The sequence below is a fragment of the Rhyacophila brunnea genome, unplaced genomic scaffold (assembly GCF_057557595.1).
Source record: "Rhyacophila brunnea isolate RB1 unplaced genomic scaffold, BYU_Rbru_1.0 scaffold_12, whole genome shotgun sequence".
Classification (NCBI taxonomy): Eukaryota; Metazoa; Arthropoda; class Insecta; order Trichoptera; family Rhyacophilidae; genus Rhyacophila; species Rhyacophila brunnea.
Window position 1 is genome coordinate 39,257,256 of NW_028232774.1, and position 15,915 is coordinate 39,273,170.

The window sequence follows — 15,915 nt, forward strand, 5'->3', positions numbered from 1 at the left end:
TATGTTACTCAGTGCAAATTACGTGATATTGTTGTGATAAATTATATTGTGAGTGTTTAAATTACATCACATATTCAGTGTAGTTTAATTAAATAGTGAATACCAGAGGTGTGTGATAAGTGAATATAAATCTTTGTTACATATTGATCTAGTACCTATATTTTATTAATAATTATGGATGTGCCATGTGTAAGTGTTAAAAAATATAAGTCCTACACTAGAAAAAATACAAAACTATCTTAAACTACCAAAATATTGATGGAAAGTCGTGATGAATACTTTAGGAAACGGAAGTTAGTATCATCCAACACAGCCGTTGCTTGTGAACCAATTCCGGTGATAAATAGTGATGTATCCATCTCGGATGACCCAGACAATCTTCCAGTATTGACAGATGAGCACAATCATTGTGTGAGACTTGATAGTTGTGAAGACATTCAGAGCTGTTGGCCGAAAAAATTGAAAACGTATTCGGTATACGGTATATCGTATACGGTATTAAGTCAACATTGCATTTTGAATGCAGGTGTTGTGAGAAAACAGCGTCAGTATTAACTGAACCCCAAACGTCTACGATTAATACATCATTTGTTTGGGGATCTTTAAATATCGGGATTGGTTACAGTCAGGCACAGGAATTATGCGGTATTGTGGGAATTCCATTCATGTCTTCGGGAACGTTCCAAAGGCATGAAAAAAAAGTTAGCCAGTCATGGAAAACTCATTTGTGTGATCAAATGTCGAAGGATATAGAGATCGAGAAACAGTTGGCTATAGAAAATAATGAAATTGATGAAAAACACCCCTATATAACGGTCATTGTTGACGGAGGTTGGTCAAGAAGGAGTTATGGCCATAGTTTTTCTGCCAAATCCGGAGTGGCATGCATCATCGGAAAACGAACAGGAAAACTTCTTTACCTAGGTGTTAAGAACAAATATTGCCACATTTGTACCATCGCAGCCAATGAAAAAAAACCAGCTAAGAAACATGAGTGTAATATATCTTTTTCTGGACCATCGACAGGCATGGAGCAAACCATTGTAGTTGAGGGACTAAATTATATTTTTGACAAACATCAAGTATGGGTAAAATTTTTAATAGGGGATGGTGATTCAAGTGTATTTGCTAGGGTGCGTGAGAGAGCACCGTTTGGGTATAAAATTAAAAAAATGGAATGCGCGAATCACATGGTCAAATGCTACACTAGCAAACTTTATACGATGGTTAATAACGTAAAATACGATACGAAAAGCCGAAGCTTATTGCGGAAGGAGATTAAACGTCTCAAAAGTGCTGCACGATACGCTATAAAACGATGCGAAGGCAATATCACTCAGTTAAAGTTGGATTTGAAAAATGGACCCAATCATGTATTTGGCGAACACTCTGAGTGCCGTGCAGATTACTTCAAATAATTAAAAGTGTTGTGTTAGTCGGCTAAATCGTCAAAATCGTCTTAAGGCGAGACGTTTAGATTTCACTTCCAGGTATAAAAAACCAACTGTCCCTGTAAGCAACCAAGCTGACTGTGAATATGGCCCGCATGCTGCCGATTCAGATATTCCACAGTTGGACTTACAGGAGAAAATGAAAGAAATTATGGAATCTTTACAGGCTGGGGTTTCTTGCGATACAGATTGTAAGCAATTGCAGTTGGCGACAGTAGGGCAAAGTGAAAATTATTTGTGGATTGATGCCAGGCATAAACGTTTGACAGCATCTAAGTTTGGGAATATTTTCAAAATGAGAAATACGACACCACGGCATAATACTGTTAAAAATATACTTTTCCCAAGTGATATTGTGACAAAGGATATAATGTATGGCAGGAAGAATGAACGCACTGCTATTGCCTTATATGAAGCAAAAAACAAAGTCACTGTTATGCCTTGTGGTCTTTTTGTAAGAACGGAATTCCCATTTTTAGGAGCAAGCCCCGACGGTTTAATTGGGGAAAATGGGTTGATAGAAGTTAAATGTCTTCCGTCCATCGGTTCCAAACCAATTTTAGAGGCAGCATTACAAAACAATATATTATGTTTAACTATTGTGAACTCCGTACTTCACTTAAAAGAATCACATAATTATTGGTTTCAAATACAGGGACAGTTGTACATTGCGAAGAAGGAATACTGTGATTTAATTGTATATGCCGACAGTGGAATCGAAATCATACGACTTTTGCCAGATCCACAGTTTGAGACACGTGTTCTACCGCGTTTGATAAGTTTTTATAATGATTGCCTTCTTCCAGAATTAGCTGATAGCCGTATCCAACGGGGTATGAGAATTCGCGAACCTGAGTTTATATTAAATAATTTGCAAACTAAAGCGAAGAAAATAAAAAAGTAATTTATGTTGACTTCTGATATAATTCTCGCAATAAATATGTCATAGTTTTCCTTGACATTTGGACATGGAATTTCGCGTATCCATAAAACTGATAGACTACGTAGTGCGCTCTTAGAAATCACAAAGGCCTACCGAGCAACTTCAACGGACGCGCTTCCGGTCCTGGCCGCATTCTTCCACTTGACCTGCACATACAGGTCAGCGGTCCGTCAACGAAGCTCCTCAAAGGTGAGGAGGCCGTTGTTGGTGACTTTCACCTTGCCCCGCCTCCTCGGCATGTTGCTGAAAAAGTAACCTGACTATACGTCTATTGACGCTTGACGCGGCATAGAAGACCTGGCAGCGACGGTGGAATGAATCAACCAAGGGCCGGCACACATTTTAATTTTTTCCAGACATTAAATGGCGATTGGAGATAACCAAATATCTGACTCCTGACCATCACACCGATCAATTTGTGATTGGACACGGTGGGTTAGCTGGCAAGCTCTTTGAGCTTGGACTTGTAAGCCGTCCGACATGTCCATGCGGAGGGGTAATTCAGGATGCCAACCACATCCTCTGGGAATGTCTTAGAATGTGCTCCCGAACGGGAGGAGATGCTCAGGTCGGTCCAACCAGCTGTTGGGCCCATCGGGCCGTCCGACTTGGTTGCTACTAAGGCCAATTATCCTGCATTTAAAAAAATTTGCGGCGTCTTACTGCGGGCGTGAAGATCTCTACACGTAATTTTTGCTGTTCGTATGATTAGCTTCATTATTTTTTCATATATACAATAGAATTATTTTTATTTTAATAATTTCCTTGCGCTCTTCTCTCCCCGGAACTTTGCATTAGAAAGTAACTTCTTTAAACTCAGTCAGAGCTCACTTTGAGCGTAGCAACCTTAGTCCTGGGTATCTTTTCCTAGGGCATTCCCAGCCTAAAACTGAACTAGATGCTTCACATCAACCAATGTAGGGCCACGTGATGGCTCGTGGGTTAACTTCAATAATATTGCTTATTATATATACTTCATTAGAATAAACAACTTCTTTTGTAGCTGTTTATGCATGCCATGCTTGTTTCGTGGATTTTCACGATGGTTTTCAGATTTTTCGTGTTCTATGCTTATAACGATATCTCATAATTATTATTAATTTACAATGCTATACAATGTAACCAATGATTTATTATATTCTAAAATGTTTTAATGAAAATAACTAGTGGAACTTTTTTATATAATTATATACCATATATAGTTAGTTTATTTAGTGGTTATTTTGGTTTCTTTGGCAATTCTTCCAGAATATATTCCTAGAATTGTCGGACTTGAGCGATAATAAAACGCATTTCTAATCTACGCATGCGTTTTACTATTTATTATACATGTTTTCCTGATATCGTCGCCTTGGAAGTGAATAGAGCTTCACGGATGTCATTTGTGTATTAGATTGTTTAGCAAATTTGATGGAAATCATGTTCCTGTAAAAAAATCAGTTATTTTTCTTCACCATAATAATAATTATAACCAATAAGTATTTCAAAAATTGTTTGGTCAAATAAAAACGTTTTTGAATTTTGTGTGGATTACCTCTATTCACTTCCAAGGTGAAGATATTCACCAAGATTTATTTTCAACACGTCTAGTATTCTCAATACTTTCTATAACCTGATTCCTAAACCTAAACAATTTTTCACAAACATGTGTTTGGATCCAGCGTGTCTATTCCTTAGACTATGTACGCAAGACGCTTCCCGCTGCTATCTAAGGAAGGTTTGTATCCAATTGTTGTAATTGTTACAATAAGTGCTATGTTTTAACAGCACTTTTCTTGGCAAAGCTAAACTTTCGAGCGAGATGACTGTTTAGACCAAGGGTTCCCAACCTCGGAACGCGACGGGTTTTCTGTGGGGTCGCCAGCTTATAAAGCTAAAAAAAATTCACTATAATGCAATTTTTATTTTGGGCAGAGAGGTGGTGGCGTTCTCATTGCTGTACGCTCCGACCGACCAGACAGTATATCTGTTGTTGACTGTCACTTTGCTGCAGCTATTGACGTCGTTATTATTCGATTACGGTGAAATGGGTCATTTTTCACTGTTACGTGTATTTTCCACCGCGATCGTCTCGCGATGCATATAATTCGTTCTTTTCATACTTTGAAAACTTGCCAGTTGATAATTGTATAACCATCATTGGTGATTTCAATTTGTATTCATCTCATTTCTTATCCTGTATGAATCTCAAGCAGTTTTCAGAGATAAGAAATTGAGATACCCGGGGTTCCAGCGGCTAGCTCAGGTGTCCATCGAACCCCGGATTCACAAAAAAAAGATAAAAAAAGGATTTATATATGTTGGTAAAATTAAATAAAACACTAAGTCTTTCTCGTGCGGTCTTAGCGTTATATATTTTAATATTTGGTTGGACAACGTTACTTTATAGTCCATTACATATTTTGTTTTTACAATTAGTTACACAGGTCCGTACACGGTTTACAAAGGACGCTTACTAACTTTCTTTTTCAAATTCCCCGTACCCACGCCGTCCAGCAAAAAGGACTCTCGTGATTGGACATACGATTAAAGCACTTGCATCACAAAAAATGGAAGAAAGCGAAGTGTCTTAGCGATTTTATTTTCTTATATCATATCACGTGTATTATATCAAATCTTGTGACATTGTCAATGTTATCAATGGAATTCAGTTTTTACTCTTGGCAGACGATTTAAAATTATATGTGTCAATTCACAGTGAATTAGATTGTCACATATTACAAAATAACTAGTAGAACTTTTTTATATTATAATAAGTGAAGGTAATTCCATAAACAACGTTTTTTGTGTAATTGAATTTGATCAAATTATATACCTACAATATATTATAATATACTATCATAAAAATGTCAATACGATATAATAAAATATTGTACTTATTTAAAAAAATTAATAATTATTTGAATAAGTATATATATATAATAATATTATAGTAAGTAGAATATATTATATTCTTATAATATGTAAATGAATTTTTGTCTAGCGATTTTTTTCATCTGGCAATACTTGCAACTTATTATGGTAACTTACTGCCATCTGGTTGGAATCGACCAAAGTTTTTAGTAACAGATTTTTAGAAATTCATGGTAGATGCCTGTAAATATAAATAGATGGCGTGAAAGTCACATTATATGTGTAATTTAGGCCAAAGACATCGCCTTAAGACAGGTCGGCATTATCAAATTAAAGTCGCTGTTGAAAATAGTTGTGTAATTTTTAATCGATATATTTTTAAATGAATCCAATTTACTCAACTCGGCTACCTGTGCACTTGGGTTCTTTTAATCCCCAGCTCCTCAATTGTAATAAATTATTGATAATAATTATGGTTACTTAGTTACTGATAGACGATAAGTATACTGTCAAGGCCAATAGCCAATGATGATAACGACGAAATAATGATACTGCCACTAAACTTGACTTATAAAATAATAATGAATTATAACGATAAGGGTCGACTGCATAATTCAATTAATATTACTCGCGACGTAGAGATGTCAAAAAAGTATTGAAACTTTGATAGTTTGGTATCGATACGATACTTTATTTCGCCTCTTGCGTTTTATTAAAAGCGAACAAGGATCATTTCATACAGATTTTTGCAAAATATCGATATCTACTTTACTTCCGATCACCGATACCAGTATCAATACTTTTTTTTTTATATTGATATACATTGATATACATACACGTGAGTATCAATCAAATAATCACAGTGGTGCACATCGACTTTAATGTAGATAGCAATAAATGGGACATTCAAAGAGTGAATATGTAGGTACTACTCATTGATATACTACTAGATGAGCAGTTCCCATACAAGTGTCATTTTAAAAATGTACCACAAAAGATATTACAAATATCGTCTTATAATATTTCCTTGTAGGTATAATGCGTTAAGACCGTTAACATGGATTCCCGAATTTCACCCGTATTGCCCTGGCTGTAAAACTAAATTTGCGTTCTTGGAATAGTGAACCTAAGGGTGCTGCAACGCAAAACAGACAGAGCAAGTCGTCATGCGCTGACTATTAGTTAGAGTAAGATGCAAGCTAGAGCGGGCTTACTCAGTAAGTTTTAACAAAGGCCGAGTCGCTGAAAATCGGGCGTCATTTTAAGAAGCATATGATTCATCCAGTAGTATATCAATGGTACTACTACTACTCACATGTCGATTTTTTACTGTATATTATTAATGTTATGCAGTGATTCATCCACCTAATAATAATATAATATTCTGGTTTTCAGAGAAAAAATATATTTTCTAAGTTTAAGCATGTTTAACTATATTAAATTTATGTTTGTTCGTCCACAGCTACATAATAATCATATTTGAAATAATATGCTGCGTACATGGCAACGGTTCTATGTACCTACATCACAGGCGAGTATATAAAACATATTAATTTGTTTTTTACCCCATTCCATGTTGAAAACCTTTTGAATTTGTGATTTGTAAATTCCATGTATGTATAAAAAAAATTAACATCCGTTTGAAGCAAATGGAAGGTTCATGGTTTATCTTGGGCCTTGGCAATACCTGCAGATTTAATCATGGATGGAATAAACTATTTCAGATAATCTAAATGTATTGAAATGCTTGTGATTTTTGACAGATGCGATACGGCAATACGGTTAGTATGAAATTTTGTACAAATTAATCTCCACAAGAAATGACTTACAGTTAATTTAATTAGTAGGGAATGAGCCATTTTTTCAAGTACATGTAATATTTAGACTCCGACAAGTTTTTTTTCCAATATTGATTCCGAGCAAGAAGTCAGTAGGCTGGGTGAGTGGCTAACAACAGTTTCTCGTAAATGATCTGTTTTTCCGCTAAGTTGCAAAAATGGTAATTTAATTTTCTAAAAAAGTGAGAACAAGGTTCTTTCAGGATACGCCAACAAAAATGTCGAATATAACAGGGTTAGACAGAGTAATCCTCCCTACACAGAAAATTAATAAAAGTATATTGTAGCCCTTAAAGTGTGGTGTTGCATTTTTACAATAAACAATATCATTCATTATGTTATTTTTTGTGTGAAGGAAATTTTATTTAAAAATTTGCAGCTGTTGTCTGCAGTTTACAGAGAATACGTACACGATTGTTGGAAGTTTCATTCATATGTGCCACTGTTAAATTATAATAATATACAAAATAAATTTAAGCCATTGATCTGAGAGCCAGTTCTATTTTATAACCTCTCACTGAAACATTTCAAAGTTCAATATTAAAGCTTGCAAAAGCTTACCAGATAGTGAAATTTTCCAACGCCAGCAACAAGCTGATAAATGAACATGGTGGTCTAATCTATGACATATGGCAGAGACATTATGGTACTATTATATTACAATTTACATCGCGACCTATCGATTGCTAGCACTACGTACCTAGATATTGATTTTATAGTGCTTAAGGTGACTCATCCCATTTGCTAGCTATCTCTGCTAAGTATATCTTCCGCGAACGATTAAAACAAAATGATAAACAATTAAAGTTAACTAAAATACATTAAATTCTAATGGATTTAGTTTATTCCATTTGAGTCGTTTTCTGCGACCCGGGTTTCGCCTTTCGGCACCTTCAAGCACTATGCGCAATCACCATTGGTAATTACATACTAACAACGAATACAGTTGATTCCAACTTATATAATAAATTAATACAATAAAGTAAGTAAAAAGTTTATCATCTACCTACATATTAAGTCAAGGATTATAATAAGAATAAACATATAACATAACAAACAAATTATGAATAGTTGAAGTACTTCAACTAACTGTTAAAAAACCCTACCTTATCACTAATTATACAAACAATAGGCGTAGAAATCGTCAAAACCCTAATAATAGATCATTAGAAACTAAAAAACAAAAAAAAACAACTCAAAACAGTACAACAGTTAAATCCATTAGAATTTAAATTCAAATTCCGTCAAGTGCCCTCGTCGAGTCGTCGATAGTATTAATGAATAATCCACAAGATTTAAGAATATAACAGTCTTTATATTGAACATACATCATTTGAAAACACCGCAGTATGTAGGTATATGAGGTGTTTTCAAATTATATAAGTATGTAGAAAAATGAATAAATATTATTTCTATAAAACCTCATAATTACTCATACGCTTCTATAATACATGTATTTACGATTTATAACTAGTGCAACGTTTTCCAATACCTAAGCGGGAAACATTCACACCTGGTTGATGATTAACCGAAAAGAGTCATTTCTGATGATACAACTTAAATTCATCAATGTAACAGAACTCTAACACCTATGAGTGCGCAATGTGGCGTGGAAAAATGCATATTGACCAAGATTCAAATCGGATTGAAAAGTCAATTTAAAAAAAGCGTAGCAGCGAAGAACTGTGGACAGAGAAGGGAGAGAAAGGCTAGAGGAGACCTTCATCTAGCAGTGGATCAATCACGACTAGTGATGATGATGAAAAATTAAATTGAGGAATACATTGAACTAATTACCTAGATAGATAAAAGTATATCGTATTCATATTTCATAATTTTTATGGTATGAATACCCTTAAGTGTCGTGGTCACAGTAATTGAATACCTATGTTTTTGATCGTTAATGGACTATCTTTGTACAAATCTAGGTTCCGCTCACCTTTCTCTATAAGGTCACTCCATTTTTTCGCCCATCCCCTAAGTCCTTTGGCGTAAGCCTTCTCCATCTCTGCCCTCTCCGCGACCATCTGCGCGAGGTCTGCGCAGAGTTTGTAGCCATCCTCGATCCTCTTGGCGGTCCGCTTGTAGTTTCCTGGCTCCCAGAAAGAGTCCGAGCTGACCCCGGGCTGGGGCTCGTCGCTGTGGACAGACATGCTGCCCGACAGGCCGCCGCTCCTGGAAGACAAACAGAAACACACCGTTAGAAAAGATGGCATGGCAATGGCATAATTTTAGATACAGTAGATACTATGCACCGAAGAGCGTCATTTAGATAATTATATGAAAAGCACAGTTACAAAAAATCTGAAAAAAGAGGGAATAAGAGTGTTGTATATTTTTAATGAATTCGACAATATTCGGATACCAGCGGCAACAGCAGATATATCAATTGTAAATTGTTACCCTCTGCAGCGAGGAACTAATACCAAGAAACTATTTTATGCAGTCGACCAGTATTGAGAGAAAGATCTCTTCGATGATTTTCATATTATAAAATAACGTAATATGTATGTAGCGTTTTAAAAAAAGCCTAGATTCCTAATTACGTCCTAAAAATATATTGAAAATAATGATTGAAACCCTTATTCATTTTATCATTATTTATGGGATAATAACAACCAATATTTCACAATATTTTAATAAATAACATCATTTTACTTCATTTAAATTATCGAATATTATTATTTCCTTCAACACGATAATATAATGACAGTTTCAAAACACTTACATTTTTTAAATAAGTGTGAATTTTTCAGAATTTTCAGTATCTATCATAAATATACATACGTATAAATACATAATAGTATTTTGAAACAAAATTTTAAAAAAAATGTCAATAAACGCGAATATATTTTATGGACCTTTCTTTCCTTCATAACCGAAACATATTATAAGCACTGAAATCCCGGGAATGAAAATTTTATGAACGATTACAATTTTATATCAAGGATTCCTTGAGTAGGTCAAAACCAAAAGGTCTTCTTTCCATCGCTTATATAAATATAATGATTCAGTTTTGAAGGGTTTTTAGGTCCCTACCTACACTATAAGTGGAATTATTGAATATACACACTAGAAAAAATAATTTTGTAGAAAAAGTGTCGTATTTTTTTCTATAAAATGATTTTTTCTAGTGTGCATATGCATGTGATGTTTTCAAATTATGTATATTCAATATATAATGTTACATTCGCAAATTTTGTCTTATTCGTTGAATAAAAAAAACTTAATTAAGTTGAATTATATTAGCTACTTTGACCATTCTTTCAAGTGGAAATAATAAAGTAATTTTTTCGAAGTTGAACATTTCAAATTGACTGTTTTGCATTTTAAAAATGAAGAGATAAGATCAGTAACCAAAAATAAAGACACTGCCCCCGGCATGGATGAAGTTTCATATTCCATGATCGCTCAGCTGCCAGAGACCGGAAAAAATAAACTAGTGGAGATATTCAACTTAATCATGGAAACCGGCAAAGTCCCTAGGCAATGGAAGGAAACGATGATTATCCCAATCTTAAAACCAGGGCGAGACCCTACCCTAGTGTCGTCAGTCAGACCAATTGCACTCATATCATGCATGTGCAAAACGTTCAACCAGATGCTTGCAAGAAGAATCGAATGGTTCGCAGAGAAAAAACAACTAATTCATCATAATACTACGGGATTCAGAAGGCAAAAGTCGACTCTGGAGAACATAGGCAACCTAGTACTAGACATCAATGCAGCACAGGTCAAAAACGAAGTAACTCTGACAACATTCCTGGACATCCAGGATGCGTATAATAATGTGCATGTGAAAGAAGTGTCAAGGGTGTTGAATGAATGGGGAATCGGTGGGAAGATCATTAAATATCTTAAGCAGTATTTAAATGAAAGAAAAATCACCATGTGCATTAATAATGAAAAGAAGAGTACGGTATGCTCAAGAGGCCTTCCGCAAGGAGACCCCCTATCCCCATTACTATTCAACATTCTTACAACTGACATATTAAAGTTAATAACAAGGGTCAACATTGTACAATATTCAGATGATTTCGCACTTTTTTGTTCGGGAAAAAGAGTAGATGAATGTCAAAGGTTAATGCAGAAGAGTCTTGACGAAATGAAATTATTATTGGAAACTCGAGGCCTCAAAGTAGCTCCCAACAAAACTAAGGTGGTACTTTTTGCCAGAGGCAAAAGACAAAACCAGCTTAATTTAAAAATCGACGGCACTATAATAGAAAGAGTAGACAATTATAAATTTTTAGGTATGAACCTGGACTATAGACTAACGTGGAAGCATCATATTAGTCATTGCGCGAATAGCCTGACACAACATCTGAACATACTCAAATTACTGGCGGAAGGTGGGTGGGGCGTACACCCCATTCATATGAGAAGGTTATACACGGCACTCATTAGAAGCCGATTAGATTACGGGGGCATGTTTTACCACTCCGCTGCCGAAACTAATTCGGTGAGGCTAGATCGCATCCAGTACAAAGCATTAAGAATATGTGGAGGATTTATCAGGACAACGCCCATTCACGTGCTACAAGCGGAACTCAGCGTACCTCCACTGAATGTCAGGAGATGGGCACTGGCTACCAAGACATGGATGAAGTGGAAATCTATAATAGAGAACCGCATATTGGCAAAGGTGAAACTCCTATACGAGCTCGTTGAAAGCAATACATACTATGAGAAAAGAAAGCTCCCACTACTGGTAGGAATCTTTAAAGCCACAGAAAGTTGGGAGGTATTAAATACAAAATGCCTAGGTATGTATTCGCTGAGGAGGCCAGTTGGTACCTACGACCTCAGCTCTGTTATCAAACTAGAGGTCAAAGGAATAGACAAACCAAAACGGAGCATAGTATCCGATAAAGCAAGAGAGCGTGTCGAAAAAATGCTGAGAGAGGTACGCAGGATGGAGCCACCTTTATACAGATGGATCCAAAGATCAGAATAGAGCAGGAGCAGCTCTTGTGATACCAGAAGAATGTATAAACAAGAGCTGGAAGCTAGACCCAGCAATACCAATAATGACGGCGGAGCTCATCGCGATAAACGAAGCAATTAAATACACTTTAAGCGATGATTTCTCGGCGCAATCCGCTGTCATTTTAACAGACTCCAAAAGCGCTTTACAACATCTTGCCGCAGCAACTCGCTCAGATAACAGTAAAACCATAGCATACCACATCCTTGACCAGATCGACGCCAAGAAAAATAGAGGAGGAGATCTATGCATTCAATGGATCCCATCGCACATGGGCATTGAGGGCAATGAAAGGGCAGATGATCTGGCAAAGGAAGCCGGCTATTCAGGGGTACCATATCAGTGGATACCAGAAAACCTGGACTGGAATGAGGCTATAAAGAAAATGTGCCATAGTATGTGGATAGATTTTCACCATAGGGCATCATTAGAAAAGGGGAAATAGAGTAAGTCGATTCTATCATCACCACGAGAGGTGCCCTGGTTTGTAGAGTCTTCTTTGACGAGGAATGGGCTTAAGTTAATACTGAGGCTAAGAACAGGGCACACCATGGGCAAAAGATTTGATGTCCTCATGGGAAGAAGCGAATCGCAGCTCTGCGATGAATGTCATGTTTTAGAGGACATTGTACATATAGCACTGCAATGCCCCAAATATGAAATTCACAGAGTACAGCTGCGAATTGCAGATATCTATGAGAATGTCGACGAATTGAAGGGTGTCCTGGCGGTGGGTAAGACGGAAGAGCTAGGCAAATTTGTAAAGTTATTTAACAGAATAGGAGCGAGGACCTGATCGACGGATCCCCTTCTAGAAGAGAAGAGGCGATATGACAGCGAGTCGCAGTCAAAGCCTCGGTAAAATCAAAAAACAAAAAAAAAATAAGAGAAGCCTTTTTGCATCTCACCTACTCACTTAAGATTCTTTAGTTTGGTTGTCCGTGCAGTTTCAGTTTCAGTTGAACTCTCAGTTAAACTGATGTGTAAACGCAAATACTGAAGCGGCCAACTGTAACTGAAATGGAGACGTGGCTCGATGGGTTTGCCATCATATCATGATGTTTGAGACTTTACGATTGTTTTTTTTTTATCATAATAGATTTTTGGGTTTCCACCGTGTGTACTTCTTCCTTCATTTCTCGACGTTTCAGGCTAGTTGCAGAGGCCATTATCAAGAGACAGTTTGCCATCAGTAGTTATCGTATCAGTTAAACTGACGTGTAAACAGAACCGTCCGCGCAAGTCTTAGGTTGTCACGATAACCTGTCGATCGTAAATTTCTCGCAATGTCAAGACTACGATTTTATGACAGAGTTTATTGAGATTTATCGCAACTGTTTATGCTTATGAAAAAAGAGTGATCGGTGATTACCATCACATTCCCATAAAAAGAGAAGCTTTCGACAATGTTTAGTTCGACCAAATATGAAAGTATCGTTATTTTGTAACTAAGAAAGTACCTAATTAATTTATGTACCTATTTAACTTAATATGAGCATTGAGGTATGACTGTACAGTTAGTAACACTCTTCAAATATCTATTGAAATGATATTATTTCTTCAAATATATAAACATAACATTCGTTTTAGTGGATAAAAAATACGTAAATACACAACGTTGTTTCCGAACTGAACTGAAACTGCACGGACAACTGAACTGACGTCTAAAAGGACCTTTAACATTTCATTTAGGAATTTAGATAGAGAGCTAGTAATTAAACCATAATGGGCGGTAGCGAAGATTTTCAAAAGGTCTTTGAATTAAATACTCGCAGATATGTACATATATGAAATAAACCGTATATAGGCATAAGTGATAAAATATAGTACAGCCGAGTGCCTATACATATAGCGAGTTGATATATATAGAAGCACCGTGGCACGGCGTATGTCAGTAGAAGTGGGCGCCGCAAGGACGTATGAAGGTCGTCCGCTTGGTACTCAACGTGCAGCATGCCCCGAGCGCCGGAAAATCCGGGGCGGCACTTCCGAAAGCATTTACAAAAGAGCTCCTACATAACATCACCGAGTACAGCTACCCACTTACTAGCAATATGACACACTGCACGTTGATGGATTGCTACATTACATTTGTATGTGATTGTGCATATTACACTACAATATGTGGGGCATGGCAATAATATGCACCTGACATTTTTATCAGTGCATAGTTTAGAATTTAGATATTTAAATTTTCGTGTTGGCAAAACACGCTAACCATAAAACATACTTGATATAAAGGCCGGTTCGGATTAGTCGAGCGGCGAGTGATTTAGTTACCAATAAATGATTTAGTAACTGAAAAGTGTCCGAACACAGTACATTAGTGAGTGACGTGTCAAAATGAACAGAGTAGAACGTAACAAAGCAAAAAAAATAACATTTTTTTTTATTCAACGAATAATTCACAAGGTTTAAGAATGTAACATTATTTGTAGAGTGATCCCGGTGAGCTGGTGCTCAGACCGAGCCACGATCTGGTAGCGACGACTACCGATCTACTATTAAGGAGGTGACTGTGTCGAGTGACGGACTCGAGATGAGTGATGAGTTATGGATCGTACTTGCTGTTTATACAAATGCAGTCTATACATTACAATAGACATTGTCGTAATTAAATAAATCATTATACACTGTTGATCTAGGACCTAGGTTATGATGTGTGAGAAAATGCTGACAATCGCTTCCGCCACTCTGGTTTCGTTTTTGACAGCAAAAATAAATATCGAAGTGTGTCACCCTTGTAATGCTGTGAGGTATGATTGCTAAAGGTATTTCGATAAGAATCTGACACACAATTTCAAGTAGCATATTTGTGACGTATTAAACTCAATAATTAATTATTGACGGTTCAATGACTGAGAAACGTCAAAAGAATTGGTTAAAAATGGCTTTGTTCGATTTTGGACACTAACTTTCCTACGAGATTTAACTAAGTCCTATTAGAGTCTTTCTGTTTGGCATGCAGAGTAGTGAGTTTAAATTACCAATCCAACGAGAAAGAATTACCGTGGTGTAAGAATAACTAAAATTTCAGCAAGTAATCTTTAATTACGAAACAAACATAACTGTGCAGGTATGTACTGAGAATACTGATAGTGATAAGATAAGTGATAACAACTGATATGATAAGAAAAGAAACTAAGCGCCTTATCATTTTTTAATGGACGCAGAAAATAGATCTAATAAGAGTAATTAAATAAGTAGTTCTCTTCAAACAGCGTGATAATGATTATATTGATTATTTATATAAAGATACTATACTAATAGTGATAAGAAGATATGATTGATAATGATAACAACCAATTCGATAAAAAGGATAGAACGAAGAAAATATATAACCGAATCAAAGTTATTGTAGGTAGTTACATCACGTTAATTAGTGGGTGTATAAAAGATATGTGACACAAAATATAATTATTTGTAGCTATTTGGTTTTAACCAAAATGGAAGGTTGATTGCCGTAATTTAAATACCATTAGTTTCATAGACAACCATATTATTATACCTACATGATTAAAATACATTCATACGTTGATTTTTTTTAAATTACCTTAAATAATAATCAATGCTGACACTAATAGTTTGAGTACTATTCAACAGTGACGTCCCTAAGCAAATTGCCGCCCTTAATCAAACTTAGAATCCCACCCGCTTTCATTTTAGTCACCGATTGTCAATGTCAATTCGTAAGGTAGGTACATAATTACCTACTTTATTATTTATTTTCGGCTATCTTAAGCAGGCACTTAATCTTTAGATTGAGACGCACACCATCTAGTGATAATTACAGCATTTCCATGAAATCTACTCTCGAACAGTTTAGCTTTAACTATGTGGCGC

General features: G+C 36.0%; 1 protein-coding gene across 7 annotated transcripts in view; it reads right to left on the bottom strand.

Moving 5' to 3' along the window:
* Synd (protein kinase C and casein kinase substrate in neurons protein Synd) overlaps positions 1 to 15,915 on the bottom strand; it is a 235,853-nt gene that overhangs the window by 77,910 nt on the left and 142,028 nt on the right. For all 7 annotated transcript variants that reach the window (XM_085961275.1, XM_085961272.1, XM_085961274.1 and 4 more), the window contains one exon: positions 9,025 to 9,260. In XM_085961275.1, coding sequence (XP_085817401.1) covers positions 9,025 to 9,238 — 214 coding nt within the window. In that variant the 5' untranslated portion in view covers positions 9,239 to 9,260. The remainder of the gene's footprint in view (positions 1 to 9,024; positions 9,261 to 15,915) is intronic.